Source organism: Epinephelus moara, chromosome 2, assembly GCF_006386435.1.
Source record: "Epinephelus moara isolate mb chromosome 2, YSFRI_EMoa_1.0, whole genome shotgun sequence".
NCBI lineage: Eukaryota > Metazoa > Chordata > Actinopteri > Perciformes > Serranidae > Epinephelus > Epinephelus moara.
In genome coordinates this window covers 20,531,514-20,549,013 of record NC_065507.1, presented here as the reverse complement: position 1 = coordinate 20,549,013, position 17,500 = coordinate 20,531,514, and the positions used below count along the sequence as shown (strand labels likewise).

The window sequence follows — 17,500 nt, the reverse complement described above, 5'->3', positions numbered from 1 at the left end:
TTTTGTGTCTCGCCTCATTTACTGTTTGATTAAAGAAACATGAAGTGGTTCAAACAGTTAGTTAATCATCACAGTATAACACCAGGTCAGTTAAACTTCAGGGATATCAATGTGTCCATTTAGGAAGCACAAGTGATTGTGAATAAGTTTCAGATGCTTTGGTGCAAATGGAAGTGACAACAGGTGCAATGAAGAGGCAAAAGCAAGACAGAAACGGAATAATTTTACATGTGGTGGTCACAGACTTGCTCTCTCCTCATCCTTCCTGACTGATTCTGCTCTAGTTTTGTGTTCTGCTGGTGTCCTTGTCACTACTGGTAGCATGAGGCGGTACCTGCAGACCAATCAGCTTGCACAGGTAGTCCAGCTCCTCCAGGATGGCACATCCATACGTGCTGTGTCTCCCAGCACAGTCTCAAGAGCATGGAGGAGATACCAGGAGACCGGCTGTTACACGAGGAGAGCTGGACAGGGACGTAGAAGGGCATCAACCCAGCAGCAGGACCGGTATCTGATCCTTTGTGTGAGGAGGAACAGGAGGAGCACTGCCAGAGCCCTACAAAATGACCTCCAGCATGATACCAGTGTGCATGTTTCTGACCTAACTGTCAGAAACAGACTCCATGAGGGTGGCATGAGGGCCTGATGTCCTCTTGTGGGACCTGTGCTCACAGCCCAGCACCGTCGTCACTAACCTCACGAGCCACACCTGGGCCTGTTGTGCCTCATGATATAAAAGCTCCCCACCTTCCAACAGAATCCTCCTCTTCCCTCGTGGCACAGCTACTGTACTTTTGGTTTTTCTACAAACTTGCCACACACCCATACACGCAGACATGACGGATTACTGACTTTCATGTTAATTGGGTTTTTAATCATTATTTTGTAAACAAATAAGCTTTTAACTCTGCACTGGTCTTATCTCCCATCATTGTTGCAGCCTAAGAGCGGGGTCGTAACAAGTGACCCAATGGACCTTTTGTTGTTTTCTAATCTTCTATATCCAAGGTCAAAAATAAAAGTTGAACCACAGTTTTTAGTCCCCTTTTTGCCCCCACAAATCACATTGCAATTTGATTTCATTTTGCAAAACAAGCTGTTATGTTTGAATGTATATAATTAATTCTGGTGTTATTTGGGGACAATGTTATGACATCAGATTATGAATTAACTTAATAATTACAGACTTGCTTGTTTTCACATTTTATTCATTTTTTTATTTGTATCCTTTGTGGCATTTTATGTGACACATTGAACTCATTTAGTCAGCAGAGCCAATTTTGTCTGGGCACAGTAATGACCTGGTTTAAAGTTAGAAACTGATTTATTTTTTTCCCAGCCAAGGGAAGATGTTTTGGGAAATAAGTGCATCATCACACTACAGTGTTTATTAGAAACATAACATTTGTGTCCACAGCTTTTTGAGTTCCAGGAAGTCTTTATATATCCTTTATTTAAAAAGAAAAACTAGCTTTTTCAAAAGCAGCTGGGCTGAAATAAGAAGCCTACTTAAACATGTACAATTTTCTAAAATGACTGCTCTGAAAATTTGAGGAGCAATCATATTGTACAAGAGTGCTGTTGTCTTGATCCTTTAAACTTCACTTAAATTCCCCTGTAGTGATCAGCTCCAACTATTTTAGGTCCTTCTGTGAATTATTCCAGGAAGAAGAGGCACCGTATTTTAAAGCTTTTTTGTTTAGTTCTGTTTGAACCTTGGGGTGCAATATCTGCAGAATATTGTGAAAGTGATTTTGGTTTTTACACATGTGTATATACACTGATAAGAGGAACCAGCCCAAGGAGAGATTTATAAATAAAAACCAACCAAAGTGAAAGTCTGTGGACGTGTTGTTGCTGTAAAAAATTGGACTGCTCTCCCAATTTCCACTACAACTTCACCACCACTAGAAATTAATTTAAACTTTTACCTTGCCAAGTGGTCCAAATTACCAGTAAATCCTCCAAGCTGCGGTTTATAGATTCTTACAGGAAATTAGTGTAGCAGCACCAGAATGTGCTGATTCTGGTGCTGCTAATTAGAAACATGTCTAAATCTGCTGCGTCTCATTTCAGTTATAGCTCACTGCCGCCACAGGAGCCAGCTGAGACCTTTCCCCACAACAGCCTGATGACTCAAATTCAAAGGAAAGTGAAGTCCCCTCCCTCGTCCCTACCCATCATCGTATTCCCATAAAACCAGTGTTTTGGCGTTGAAACACTAAGCAGACCCATGTGTTCAGTCAGAGCAGTTTCACTCTTTGTTCTCAGTGGGAACATACATGACACAGCAAAACACTTCATGTAGAAACTGTAGGGTTTGGGCACACAGTCAGCTGCATAATTTTAATTGCCTCAGTGTGTCAATAACACATCCAGACTGAATTAATTTTGATTAGATGATTTCCTGTAAAGTATTTACCACAAGTATTTACATACTTGTGGTTGGCCAGCAGGAATATTTGGCCCCCTGACTAAAGCTGAAGTTTTCACTTTTATTGATTGCCATTTGTTATAGTTTACATTTTTTTAGTAGAAGCCTTATGTAAATCCACACGAGCCCACACTTGAGAAGAGAGACACGCAAACCACTGTGCTTCATTCTGCACTAAAGATATTTGAATGGCACATGGTTTTGAAGTGCAGTAAACCACCATATTAATAAAATATATAAATTCTATAATTCACTTAATTTGCATTAAACTTAAAACAAGTATCCCTTGAACTAAAAGCATTTTAAAAACAGTTTTTATTCCACTCCTTTAGCCTTCTAGACCCGTAACAGATCTGCGTCCCACAAACACAAATAGGAAGAACCATCACCTTATCGTGGTGGAGGAGTTTGAGTGCCCTAATGACCCTAGGAGCTATGCTGTCGGGGGCATTTTGCCCCTGGTAGGGTTTCCCGTGGCAGATTGGTTCTGGGCGAAGGGTCAGACGAAGAACGGTTCAAAAGACCCTTCATGATGGACACGAACAAGGACACATGTACCCGGCCCGGAGGGTTACCGGGGCCCCGCCCTGGAGCCAGGCCTGGGGTTGGGGCCCGTGGGCGAGCGCCTGGTGGTCGGGCCTTCGCCCATGGGGTCCGGCCGGGCCCAGCCCGAACCGGCTACATGGGCTCGTCCCCCTGTAGGCCCACCACCCACAGAGGGATCCAGAAGGGTTCGGTGCAATGTGGATTGGGCAGCAGACCAAGGCGGGGGCCTTGGCGGTCCGATCCTCGGTTACAGAAGTTGGCTCTTGGGACATGGAATGTCACCTCTCTGGCGGGGAAGGAGCCGGAGCTTGTGGAAGAGGTTGAGCGCTACCGGCTAGATATAGTCGGCCTCACCTCGACACATAGTTCCGGGTCTGGAACCCTAGTCCTTGAGAGGGGTTGGACTCTCTCCTTCGCTGGAGTTGCTCCGGGTGAGAGGCGGAGGGCCGGGGTGGGCTTCCTGATAGCCCCCAGACTCTCTGCCTGTACGTTGGGGTTTACCCCGGTAGACGAAAGGGTTGCTTCCCTGCGCCTTCGGGTCGGGGAACGGGTCCTGACTGTTGTCTGTGCTTATGCACCGAACAACAGTTCAGAGTACCCACCCTTTTTGGAGTCCCTGGGACGGGTGCTGGACAGCGCCCCGACCGGGGACTCCATTGTTCTGCTGGGGGACTTCAACGCTCACGTGGGCAATGACAGCGGGACCTGGAGGGGCGTGATTGGGAGGAACGGCCTGCCCGATCTGAACCCGAGTGGTGTTCAGTTATTGGACTTCTGTGCGGGTCGCAGTTTGGCCATAACTAACACCATGTTCAAACATAAGGATGTCCATCGGTGCACGTGGCACCAGGACAGCCTAGGTCGCAGGTCAATGATCGACTTTGTAGTCGTATCATTTGACCTGCGGCCATATGTTCTGGACACTCGGGTGAAGAGAGGAGCAGAGCTGTCAACTGATCACCACCTGGTGGTGAGTTGGATCAGATGGTGGGGGAGGACGCCGCGCAGACCTGGCAGGCCCAAACGAACAGTGAGGGTCTGCTGGGAACGCCTGGCGGAAGAACCTGTCCAGATGATCTTCAACTCCCACCTCCGGGAGAGCTTCGACCGCGTCCCGAGGGCAGAGGGGGACATTGAGTCCGAATGGGCCTTGTTCCGCTCTGCCATTGTCGAGGCGGCTGTTGTGAGCTGTGGCCGCAAGGCCGCTGGGGCCAGTCGCGGCGGTAATCCCCGAACCCGCTGGTGGACACCAGAGGTGAGGGGAGCCGTCAGGCTGAAGAAGGAGGCCTACAGGGCATGGTTGGTCTGTGGGTCTCCGGAAGCAGCTGACGGGTACCGGCGGGCCAAGCGGAGCGCAGCAGCGGCAGTCGTTGAGGCAAAAACTCGGGCGTGGGAGGAGTTCGGTGAGGCCATGGAGGAAGACTATCGATCGGCTCCAAAGAGGTTCTGGCAAACCGTCCGGCGCCTCAGGGGGGGAAGGCGGCAACTTGCTCACACTGTTTACAGTGGGGGCGGGGAGCTGCTGACGTCAACTGAGGACATTGTCGGGCGGTGGAAGGAATACTTTGAGGAGCTCCTCAATCCCACCAACACGTATTCCAGTGAGGAAACAGAGACGGGGGTCTCGGGGGCGGGTCGTCCAATTTCTGGGGCAGAAGTTGCTGAGGTAGTGAAACAACTCCGAGGCGGCGGAGCCCCGGGGGTGGATGAGATTCGTCCTGGATATCTCAAGGCTCTGGATGTTGTAGGGCTGTCCTGGCTGACACGCCTCTGCAACATTGCGTGGACATCGGGGGCAGTGCCTCTGGAGTGGCAGACCGGGGTGGTGGTTCCCATTTTCAAGAAAGGGGACCAGAGGGTGTGTTCCAACTACAGGGGGATCACACTCCTCAGCCTACCCGGTAAGGTTTACTCCAGGGTGCTGGAGAAGAGGGTCCGGTCGATAGTTGAACCTCGGATTGAGGAGGAGCAATGTGGTTTTCGTCCCGGACGCGGAACCGTGGACCAGCTCTTTACCCTCGCCAGGGTGCTGGAGGGGGCATGGGAGTTTGCCCAACCAGTCCACATGTGTTTTGTGGATTTGGAGAAGGCTTACGACCGTGTCCCCAGGGGCATCCTGTGGGGGGTGCTCCGGGAGTATGGGGTTGGTGGCCCCTTGCTAAGGGCCATCCAGTCCCTGTACCAAAGGAGCATGAGTCTGGTTCGCGTGGCTGGCAGTAAGTCGGACCTGTTCCCGGTGAGGGTTGGACTCCGCCAGGGCTGCCCTTTGTCACCGGTTCTGTTCATAACTTTTATGGACAGAATTTCTAGGCGCAGCCGAGTGGTGGAGGGTGTCAGGTTCGGTGACGGGAGGATCTCGTCCCTGCTTTTTGCGGATGACGTGGTCTTCCTAGCTCCATCGAACAGTGACCTCCAGCTCTCGCTGGGGCGGTTCGCAGCCGAGTGTGAAGCGGCTGGGATGAGAATCAGCACCTCCAAGTCTGAGGCCATGGTCCTCAGCCGGAAAAGGGTGGATTGCCCACTCCAGGTCAGGGGGGAGGTCCTTCCTCAGGTGGAGGAGTTTAAGTATCTCGGGATCTTGTTCACGAGTGAGGGTAGGATGGAGCGGGAGATTGACAGGCGGATTGGGGCGGCGTCAGCAGTGATGCAGGCGCTTAACCGGTCCGTTGTGGTGAAGAGGGAGCTTAGCCAGAAAGCGAAGCTCTCGATTTACCGGTCGATCTACGTTCCAACCCTCACCTATGGTCACGAGCTCTGGGTAGTGACCGAAAGAATGAGATCGCGAGTGCAAGCGGCCGAAATGAGTTTCCTCCGCAGGGTGGCTGGGCTCAGCCTTAGGGATAGGGTGAGGAGCTCAGACATCCGGGAGGGACTCGGAGTAGAGCCGCTGCTCCTCCACATCGAGAGGAGCCAGTTGAGGTGGTTCGGGCATCTGGTAAGGATGCCTTCCGGACGCCTCCCTTGGGAGGTGTTTCGGGCATGTCCAACCGGGAGGAGACCTCGGGGCCGCCCCAGAACACGCTGGAGGGATTACATCACCCGGCTGGCCTGGGAACGCCTTGGGGTTCCCGCGGAAGAGCTGACGGAAGTGGCTGGGGAGAGGACTGTCTGGGCTTCTTTGCTGAGGCTGCTGCCCCCGCGACCCGGACCCGGATAAGCGGAGGACGACGAGTACGAGTACTAAAGTTGTATGCTGATGACACTTTATTCTAAAACAACAATGGTACATCCATCATGTGTGAACCGTCAATCAGACCAGTGGTTCCCAACTGGTGGGTCGCAGTCCAAAAGTGGGTCGTGGGCCTATTCTGAATGGGCTGCTATCAACTTGCCCACATGTCAAGTTTTTTAACAAACACACTTTATTTTCAAGTACAGTAAATTTCTAGCACTGAGCTTTTAATTTGAAGTGCAGCTTCCTGCTGTAGATTGAGTGACTAAAGGACAGCTACTAGACAGAGACAGCAAACTAGCTCACTGACTCGGCCAAACACAAGTATGACAGTGAATGTATTTAACTTTGGGACCTCGAACTAACAATTTAGAAGAAATTTGGACCCCGCAGCTGGACCAGTTGGAAACCACTAGATTAGACTATTATCAGTTTGAGCTGTAATCTTATATTTAAACAAATAACATACATGGTATGTATGGGTACAAACTTAAGCTTCTATAACTGTGTTAGCCATGTTAGCAGCTCTGTGAGGCTGTGTTTGTGCACAGTGATGCTTTGACATAAATGCTCACATGCTGATGTTTTCCATGTTCACCCTCTTGATTTAGCGTGTTAGTACGCTCACATTTACAGCAGAGATGGAGCACAAAGTGTTCACCTCCCCCCACTATTTACATGATAATGCAATTATAATTGCTTTCATTCTGTCAGCTTCAGTTGGTGTATTTTTGGGGGGAATCATGGTGAGAACGGCCACAGTAAAGACATTAGAATATCCTGCAGGTCAAAGCATCACTCATTTGTTTTGAGGTGAATTTATTTCAGAGGATTACCCGGCGGTATCATGTACAGGCAGCGGGTCAGCTTTTTCAGAGTAGCGCGACTCATCAGATCAGATCCACTTTTCATATTACTGTAGCAGAGTGTGTGGTGACACACACATAAAATATGGATCACCTTGAAATGACAGTGATTCAGCTGTTGTCTTTACTTCATTACGCCACTTACACTTAAATATGATCCAGAAATATATTCTCCCTAAAAGTCACGTAATTCTGAGAATACTGCTTACATTTGTTCAAATTGTACAACAACATTAGAGAGTGCCAGAATCATCACAGCACCCTGAAACCTCCTCAGTCTGCTGAGGGTTAATGACGCACACCTGGGGACACTCGTTAGCCTGCTCCAATGTGTGTTCACTGAATGCTTGGGAGGACTCTTGCTTTGCCTCTGCCGGATCCTTCCTTGGGAGGATCCATCCTCCCAAGGAAGGATCCTTGCCTCTGAGACACCATCCTCTATCTTATTGTCTCTCTGTACCACTACCCAGTGTACAAGCTAACATTTGTACTGGCCTATATCGATATGTTTATGAGAATGTGTAGTGCTGTAAAGTTGTATTGGTATATTTTTGCAATGACTTCCTGGCATGTGGCTTCATGTGTGTTCAATCAAGCCCTAATGACTAACTAAGTGCACCTGTAGAGTAACATACGTACATATAGGATGACTCATTGTACGTGCTTCATTTTACACTGAGGACAGTCCAACATGAAGTTCTATGCACATTTTCACTGTTTGTACAGGAAGTATAGAAGCATTTGAAAATTAAGACTCTAGTCTGAATCTCTTTTGTCCTCCATTACTTTTACTTTTACAGGTTTGTGTTTACAAGTATTAAACAAATACAAATTTTAACCCCATGATGGTGGAGCTACATTCACAGTAAGGAAACACCCATAGTATTATGGTTAATAGAGAGCTGCGGGAATAAGTCCAGACATTAGTTGGCATTTTAGCACTCCTGGTTCCCCTCTCGGAGTCAGTGGGTTTTTTTGGTCAGATGCCTGACATAAAGTTAGTGGTTAACACAAGCTTACAAGATTTTTATGTTTGGTTCTCAGACATAAAATACGTCTGTAAATACCCACACGTACATTTTGAAGCCTTTACATGTCTCTGAAAACAAGTGGCTAAATGAGACTACAGATGTCCTCACACCAAACGCAGCTTTACAGCCTCGCTGTAGCAGTTATGTTCAATAATGCGACTGTAGTGTAGCTTGTTTATAGCCTAACGTTAGTTTTTTACTTCTGGTGATTGCATTTATGCTTCAAAAATCTTTGTGACAATTATCTTGCTGAACAAAACCTGTAAGTATCATTTGCCACAGCGCTTATTTTCTGCAGTAATCCCAAATTCAATGGGAAAATCCCATTGGCTTTCTGACAAGAGAACCAAGGCGCCATTAACTTCCTTGTTGGTCTACAAGTAAACATCATCCCTGCAGCAATCCATACCCAAAGGAACAATGATGTCTGTAGCCTATCACATCCATCCAATAGGTTGGTTGTTTAGATACTCAACACACAGGTCAACTTCATGGTGGCGTCAGAGAAAAAGTCAGGGGATTACCAAATCCATTAGGATTCATCCTATGGGAACCACGAATGTCTTTACAAAATTTCACATCCATCCATCTAATACAACTCAGATTTTAAAAAGGTTGGGACACTGTGTAAAACATGAATAAAAACAGAATGCAATGATTTACAAACTAATATAGTGTTGAAATGTTACAAATGCTCTGTAAACAATCAGCAGGCGGACTATCTAAATAAAGTGTTACCAAAGAAAGAAACATGTTGAAAACATTTAATCTGTAAAACATTGGTCCCCCAGGGCTCAAAATCTGGCCCGTGGGTAAATCTAATTGCAGACCCCTGTGCTACATTAAACACAGCCTTGCTACAAATCTTCACCCTGCTTATTTTCTGTTTTCTCTCCTCCTGCAGAGATTACACACTCCTCCGCCGTCTCCAGTTTTGGCACGGCTCTGGACCGTTTGGGGGTCACTGCTGCACGATAACACTGAAAGCATGTTTTCATTGGCCTGATTTCAAAGGAGCTGCTGAATCTGACCAGCTCGAGTTTGGCTTCCTTGCCAGAAAGATATTAAGAGCTCTTGCTTTATCAACTTAACACCGCCACTGAAGGATTACAGGGAGAAAAGGATTACTGTCAGAAAGTCTCACTGAGTCGAGGACTGATATTAAGATGTTATCTGGGTGGAGAAAATTGCCTCATCTTTGAGGCAGATAAAGAAAATCACAGAGAGGAAAATGTGATTGTGTCTGTTTGCCTTTATGTCTGTTGACGTCTGTATTTATCTCTCTTTACCTTTCTTTTCTGTCTTTCTAAAGCAGTGCTGTTTTTGTGCAATAAAGCGAGCTCATTCTCAGCTGCAGTTTGTTGTGGCTGACATTTGCCTCTCTCTGACCACAGCCCTCTGAACTCTCCATGGTTATGTCTTGGAGCGCTTCCCAAACACTGTTATGCAATCTCCCAAAACATCCCACCCAAACCCCTCCTTTTTATATTCATTTTGTCATTATTATTTTTTTCAGAGTTTCTCTTTTATTTGTGCTGGATTAACATCACATATTTTCCTCTGTATCCTCCCTGTTCTCGCTCCTCCACCCTCCTCTCCCACCCACCCCACTTTCTAATTGGATTTCATTACCATTTCCTTTCAGTTTTTCCCAGCCAGACTCTCTGGTTGGGAGGAACAGCTTTCACTGGGATCTCCTCGACACACTCAAACTTCAGCAGCAGCAGCTCCCAAAGACTTCACTACATCATCTGGTAAGTCAGAGTTTGATTTTTTTTCCCTGAAGTGTGGGTGAATGCTGCTCTGCGGTGTTTTTAATTTCAGGGCATGCAGGTGAAACCTACTCACGTCAGGGTGCAGAGCTGAGCTGTCTGATGGTTTTAACGTTGAGAGCAGAAGTACTGGCATCTTTTTTTCACTTCAGAGTGTCCTGTAAGAACTAAATTACCTCAAAGTGCATAATTGTGTGTGACTGATGGATTATATAGAATATTGTAAGGCAGTGGAGGGAGACATAGAAGTAGCAACACCACAGTAAAAATACTGCATTTGACTTAGTACAAACAAAACACACTATGGCCAAATAAACTATAAGTTTACATACCTGGCTTACTGGACTGCCCTAGAAAAACTTATCTTTACAATTCAAGGTAAATATTCTATGCTTGATAAGATATTGGATCGTTTTATGACATTTCTAGAGGGGAAGAAGGCTTTTACTTTTTCAATATTTGTACAGGTAGCATTTCTGATGATTTATTTTGAATCTTTTAATGTTTTATTTTGTACCTTACTTGTTTTTAGTTATTGTTCTTGGTTGGAAAATGTGTAAAAAGCCAATAAACACAATTGTTTACTGCAAAAATACTGCATTTAAAATCTGACTTGAGTAAAAGTACAATAGTATTATCAGCAAAATATACTTTAAGTATAAAAAGTAAAAGTAATTATTATGCAACAGTGTGGCATATGTCTGTTATAAATTAGTATATATTAGATTAATAGATTATTGTCACTGATGCAGTCATGGTAAAGCAGTATTTTAATGCTGTAGCTGGTCAAGTTGGAGTTTAACTAAAATATACTGTTAGATATTTGATTGTAAACTCTTGATTGATTGTTTAACCCTTTATAAGGACTCATTTTAAAAGATGTCAGATAAATGCAGTAAAAAGTACACGATTCTATCTGAAATATAGTGGTGTAAAAGTATAAAGTAGCAGAAAACACAGTACAAATACCTCAAAATTCTACTAATTGACAGTACTTTCCATTACTAGCTAAGGACATTATTTAGCAACACAGGGTTAAAAATGAAAGACGTGCATGGGGTTACAGTAAACGTGGATAATATCAGTGCACTTCAGCTGGTCTCAATATGCCAAAAAAACAAAAAGAAACAAGAGACATCAGATCTTTAAAGTTCATACGAGGTAGTGCAAAGTCTAGCTGGTTAGACATTGCCAAAAATGTACATATATACCTATAAAAAACACACAAAAAGAAATAAAACAGCAGACCGTGAGTCCACATAAAAACAAAGCAAAGACAAGGAGCTGCTGTGGCAGGATAAACTCGGTCAGAAGTGTGTGTAGCTGCACAGTAAACACTGTTGTCCACATATTAGTGGTCTGTAAACAGCAGATTTATTTTTTTTGTGTGCTTATTGAAAACGGTCATGTTTCTAATGATCTGAGGAGTGGTGGCAGACAGCTGTTCAGACTCTCCAGTATTTGTCTTCTTGTCTGCTCTCCCTTCTGCCAGGAATGCTGACATGCATTTCTCTCTCCCTCCTCCTTTCTTCTCTCACTGTTTCTTTCTGTGTTCGTCCTCCCCCACCTCCTCCTCCGCCTCCTCCCGCTCTTATTTTGCAGCTGTTGTGGATGTAAACTCTCAGTTCCAATTAGGAGACCTCCGGATAGATGAGAAAAAACTCCTAACTATTCTCATCATTGTCACACACCACAAACAGCGAGTTTTAACCATAAACATGAGTCCACACGAGAGCTGGCACTGTTAGACAGCTGTGTGAGTCCTGCTGTTCAGCTCATCAGTTCACTTTATGGTCCTGTGACGCCTGTCCTGCTGCCAGACAGACGGCCAAACAGGGCGACAGTGTAGACGAGCCCACCAAAAACCCTGCAGAAAAAGCAGATAAAAGAGCAGCACTGTGAGCCAGGGTGCTGTAACACAGACATACTTTGTGAGGTAGCAGTACAGTCTGGTATCTCTCGTACTGTCCCTGCTGGGTCAGCTGAGGATTCATACACAAACAGGAAACAGGATCAGACAGACAGAGAGAGAGTTTAAAGATGACCCTTTTGGCTGTTAGGTGTGACTGTCTGTGAGTAGTTTCTGAGAAGTCCGTCTGGTATTCAGCATCTCATCAAACCTTTATTAGAAACATCTGTTTAGAGACCAGCCGTGCCACGGTTTGTTTAGAAGATATGATTAGTCATCAGCTCTGGAATTTGTATTATTTTCATCCTCCTGAATTTAAAAACAGAGATTTTCTAACGGCCAAGTCTGCCCGTCCCTCAGAGACACAAGTGTTAGAAATAGGGGAGACTGGGTATGGTTGTAACACTTTCTGTCTACCTTTTTGAATTTTTGTGTTGGAGCTCTTAAGTTTAGAAATAAAGTACTCTTTCCATTGTTACCACCTGCCCCACTTCTGGGGTAGGTTGTAAAAGGACCTAGGGCATGACAATAATGCCTTATTTCCACCCAATTTAGTTTTGTATCCGTATTTCTGTAAAATATACGTAGTCTCCCCTCTGGCGTCCAGCGCAAGGAAATGAATATCTTTATGAATGGATAAAAACACCACTGCAGGAAGGGCAGGAAAATTAATTTTGAGTGTTTTTCAATGTCCAGTTGAATAAGTGAGGAGGTTGGACTGTCAGGTGAGTCGCCATTATTGTGAAATATTTCGTTAAAAGATGTATAATCCACTATGCATGAACTCTATGTATTACATGGCTAGCATGCTACCAGTGTTAGCTAGCTAAACATGCTACCAAAGTTTACACATAGAAAAAAATGTATAAATAGAGCTGTACATATATCAGTCTGTTAGCTAATACGTTTTTTATGCTAACTTTTTGAGGCTCAGAGACACAGTACAGTGAGCCTGAAATCTGCCACAAGTTCAGTTTTTTTCAAGGCAAATTGTGGACCCAAACAAACAAACAAAATGAAGGATCTCATAGGAATGAATGGACTTTCAGTTGATTCACATACACAGAGCTATGTGAAGTCAAGGTATAAGAGTAAAGAGTTAAACAATTACACAATTACAAAAAAATACACTTAAAAAACCTGATAAACACACTAATAACCAACTTGCTAACCTGTACCTGCCTCACTTTTACAGATCAAATATAGACTTGGTTCAAAAGTGTACTTTCATATTTAAAATATGTGTTTTGGCTGTAAAATCCGTGTACTTCTTCACACAACTTTGACATTTTGCATCCAAGGTCAGGAAAAAATGTATTACATGACTCATGGGTTAAAATGGTGAAAGTGATGCTGTAACAACCACCCTGTTGTTGTACCCAGTCTCCCATACATGCAATTATACCATTGTGTAATGCAGAGGTGTGGACTTGAGTCACATGACTTAGACTCAAGTCAGACTCAAGTCACATATTCCATGACTTTAGACTCGACTTAATAAAACTTAAATGACTCGAGACTTCACTGTGACTTGAAACCTAAGATTATAAAATGTGTTATTTGAAAAGAGTGTGCCACAAATTATTTCCTGAATCAACTAACGTTAGTACCATTTATTCCCCAACAAGTTGATACTTAATTCCCCAGATTTACTCAGTCTGACTGTGACACTCTGAGGTCCCCTTTAAGGTCATGTTTTCAGCTTTTGTTAGTATTTCCTGTTTTATTTTGACACTCACCCTTGTCTCTTGTTTCAGGCACTTTACTTCCTGCCGCTGTGTGTTTCCCGCCTGTGTGATTACCTGCCCCACCCTGATTGGTTTCACCTGTCCCTCATTACCCCTCCTCCCTTGTGTATTTAGTCCTTGTGCTGCCCTTTTCTGTTGCCAGTTTGTTCTCAGTTGTTTGAGTGTGTGTTCCCAGTGTTCTTGTTGGATTTGACCAGATTTTAGACCCTGCTTAAGCCTGCTGTCTTTGGATACATTTGCTTGTGTTTTTTGGACTGATTATCTGTACACCGACCTCCTTTTTTTCCACTAAAAAGACTGTGGTTTTGAGTCCTGCATTTCAGTCCTTTTTGTTGGCTCCAGTCTGATACCGACAGCATCCAATCAAGTTGCAGGAGAGAACCATTAAGAGCAAACATTACATTACTGAACGCCAATTGGAAAAAATGACATCAAAGATAATTTGTTTACGTGCAAAAACGTGTGGTGGCCAACAAAAAACAGATTGCATTATTCAAAACGTACGAGTCAAAAATGACAGACAGCGACGTCAAAGTTTCCAACAAACATTTGTCCTTTTTTATGATGGCACGGTGGTGCAGTGGTTAGTGTAGTCACCTAACAGCAAGAGGATTTCTGGTCCAAAGCTGGGGTGGGGGAGCCCTTCTGTGCAGCATTTGCATGTTCTCCCCGTGTCAGTGTGGGTTTACTCCGGCTTCCTCCCACAGTCCACCAAACTTAAAGTTTAGGACTTAGGCCTTCATTTGGGACTCCACTAAAAAGACTTGAGACTTGCAAAACAGTGACTTGGTCCTACCTCTGAAGTTGTGTTAAACACTTCAATTATATTTTGAGTTACTGAAGCAAAACACTTAAAAAGTTGAAATAAGTGTGGAAGTTAAATCACTTTGGGATCATGGACAATGGTGACACATGAAAAGCAAAACTCTTTTCTATTTTCAGTCGGCTGGTGATGAGTCTTCTTTTATTTCTGGTCATTTTTTTCTTCTTTTTCCCTTCATCACGTCCCGCCACGTGCCTTCCCTGAAACAGAGCATGCTGTTCTTAGTGTCATGACTCCCAAACCATTATTTGAGAAAGCTGAATCACCAGTTGGAACCAAAAACTGCACCTGTGTTAATATACACAAGCTCCACATGGGTGTTGTTTCAGTCAAATCTCCACTTATAGACATATTGTAATGTTTTTTACACTATAAGATCTTATAAAGATATCTACCTGAGTGCAGAAGGAATTTCGTGAGTCATCTGTTCTGCATTAGTGGTTATTTCCTTTCAGTTTTGGCAGCACTGACCTCTGATGAATAATGCCAACTCTGTAATGTAATACGGTTATTTCAGATTCATTTTGCCCTCAAACCAAGTGAGGAATTTGTTTAAAAAAACAAGTATTGTTATTATAATTCATATTTTTAAAGCAACAGTTCTGCCTGAGAGGATAGATTATCTTTATCTGCAGCTAAACTCCTGTGCCACAGTGTGTTTGTAGGTAAACTGAATATTATATGCTAAGTCCTTAAATTATGTTGTAAAACACTCATTTCACTGTGTTTACACACCTGCGTGCTGCAATTTCAGCATTTATATGTGCTCAACCTGTGTCTGTAATCTGCTAAAGTTTGATTTAAAGTGATGTTTATAGTGGCTTTTGTGGTGCACTTATGTTTAACCAGATCACTATTATCCCACTGTATGTATATCAGTTCAGACTCTGGTGCACCTCCTCCACAGAGTTGTTTGTAAACCGTAATGTTTCCTTTATTCAGGACTCTAAGGTCTATTTCTCTTTTGTCCCTCAGCCGTGATACTGCAATGACCTCACTCAGGCTCTTGCCCTTGCTGCACTCCCTCCTCTTCCTCCAAGTCCATCTTTCCAGCCAGTTAGAGGACAACAAGATCCCTCCCAGTCTGTGTACTGGTCACCCTGGTATCCCAGGCTCTCCTGGAGTTCATGGCAGTCCTGGGCAGCCGGGGAGAGACGGGAGGGATGGGAGAGATGCTGCTCCAGGGGAGAAGGGAGAGAAGGGGAACACTGGAACCCCAGGTGCTCTATTTTGTGTATCTATGTGTGTGTGTGTGTGTGTGTGTGTGTGTGTGTGTGTGTGTGTGTGATAAATGTCCACAGTGGATACTCATGTCTGTGTTCCTCCAGGTGAGACAGGAGTGCGAGGCCTGACCGGGGACAGAGGCGACCCAGGACAGAAGGGGGAGAGGGGGCAGCCAGGAGAGTGCGCAGTGGCCCCCAAATCTGCCTTCAGTGTCAAAATATCTGAGGGCCAAACTTTACCCCTCACTGTGGGCAATGTAGTCCGCTTCGATAAGGTCGTGATCAACGAACAGGGGGACTACAACCCAGAGACGGGGCGCTTCACCTGCAAAGTGCCAGGGGTTTACTACTTTGCTGTCCACGCCACAGTCTACCGCGCCAGCCTCCAGTTTGACCTGATGAAAAACGCACATGCAGTGGCATCTTACTTTCAGTTCTACGGCAACTGGCCCAAACCAGCGTCTCTGTCAGGCGGCACCCTGCTCCACCTCATCCCTGGCGACCAGGTGTGGGTCCAGATGGCTCTGTCAGAGTACAATGGATTTTACTCCAGCACCAAGACAGACAGCACCTTCACCGGCTTCCTGGTGTACTCAGACTGGAAAAACTCTGCTGTGTTTGCATGACACGTGCTCATGAACCAAACAAAGTCATATCCCACTTTGGGAAATGAACCACAACCTGTTTTTTTGCCCGTTTCAGTTTTCTTATAGAGAAGCTCTGGATAAAGACAAGTGAACAGGCTGTGACATGCTACATCTGTATTTGTGTAATGAGTATCAAACACACCAGACAATGTTACTTGAATTGCACATACCATACTGGTGAAGTGTGAGGTATGCACGCTGTTTATTCAGTGTCTGTTCTTCTGTTGCAGCCTTTAAACCGCTGTGACACTTAATTCTTGTAACAGATGTTGTGACAACGGCCTCCAGCCAACTCCAGGCCACACATTCATGCAGCTTTTATGCCATGATTGCACTTTTGTTTCCCGTCAATATCTGCACAGCGAACATGAAAAAAATGAACACATCATAGTAGTAGCATCACAGTTTTTTAAAAAGCACACGACTGATATATTTTTAACCATTCATACTGGATACTGAAAAAATAAAATATAACTCACAATAAGAGAGTTTTACTTTTTTAGCTTCAACCTCCAAATGTTTTTGTGTCACTTTCTGCCAACATGCCTGCCTGTGCACACATCTGTTTTATTATACACACATTTACCTGATCACAGTGATGGAAGAAGAACTCAGATCCTTTACTAAAGTAGAGGTATCAATTAAACAGTGTGAAACACATTAAACACTGCATTTAACCAAAGTACTATCAAAATGTACCCAAAGTGCAGTAAAATGGTCCCTTTAAATGACATATTATATATTATATTTAAGGTCCAGTGTGTAGGATTTAGCAGAAATTAATACCAATATAATGTATACTTTAGTGTATAATCACCTAGAAATATAAATCATGTGTTTTAGTTACCTTAGAGCTGTTTATATCTACACAGGGAGTGGGTCCTCACCTACGAAGATCGCCATATTGCACCACCATGTTTCCACAGTAGCCCAGAATGGACAAACCAAACACTGGCTCTAGATAAGGCAACCGGGTCTCACTCCGAAGTCATCAAAATCTGGGGTTTGGTCTGGCGTCAGACACAGACGTACTTTCACATAGGCGTGATACGCGGCTGGTCTCTGTTATTGTTTAACAATGCCCGGTGGTGCCAGGGGGAAACACGGAGGCACAGCAACAAAAGTTAAGGTGCTGGATGTCTGAGGGGGGGCGGGTCGAAAGGGTGGTGGATGGGTCTAACAAACACCGACTTTCACCTGAGAGAGCGGTGTTCGCATATTCTGAAGCCAAACCCTGTTCTTTTTTCCTAAACCTAACCACGTGTGTTTGTTGAAGGAAAAAAACGTCAATTCGCATTGCTGTACTGACGTAGTGCATTTATTTTGAAA

General features: G+C 44.6%; 1 protein-coding gene across 1 annotated transcript; it reads left to right on the top strand.

Annotated features, from left to right (window-relative positions):
* The first annotated feature begins 9,650 nt into the window (after positions 1-9,650).
* Positions 9,651-16,654, top strand: c1qtnf5 (C1q and TNF related 5). Its single transcript, XM_050059415.1, has 3 exons — positions 9,651-9,803; positions 15,277-15,521; positions 15,630-16,654. The coding sequence occupies exons 2-3, from the start codon at positions 15,290-15,292 to the stop codon at positions 16,148-16,150; spliced, it is 753 nt and encodes a 250-aa protein (XP_049915372.1). The 5' UTR covers positions 9,651-9,803; positions 15,277-15,289; the 3' UTR covers positions 16,151-16,654.
* The last annotated feature ends 846 nt before the right edge of the window (positions 16,655-17,500 follow it).

Bases quoted from the DNA above. Each gene is read 5' to 3' on its own strand.
- c1qtnf5 (XM_050059415.1), top strand. From the start codon at position 15,290: ATGACCTCACTCAGGCTCTTGCCCTTGCTGCACTCCCTCCTCTTCCTC. The intron at 15,522-15,629 runs GTGCTCTATTTT...GTGTTCCTCCAG, and splicing joins GGGGAACACTGGAACCCCAG to GTGAGACAGGAGTGCGAGGC.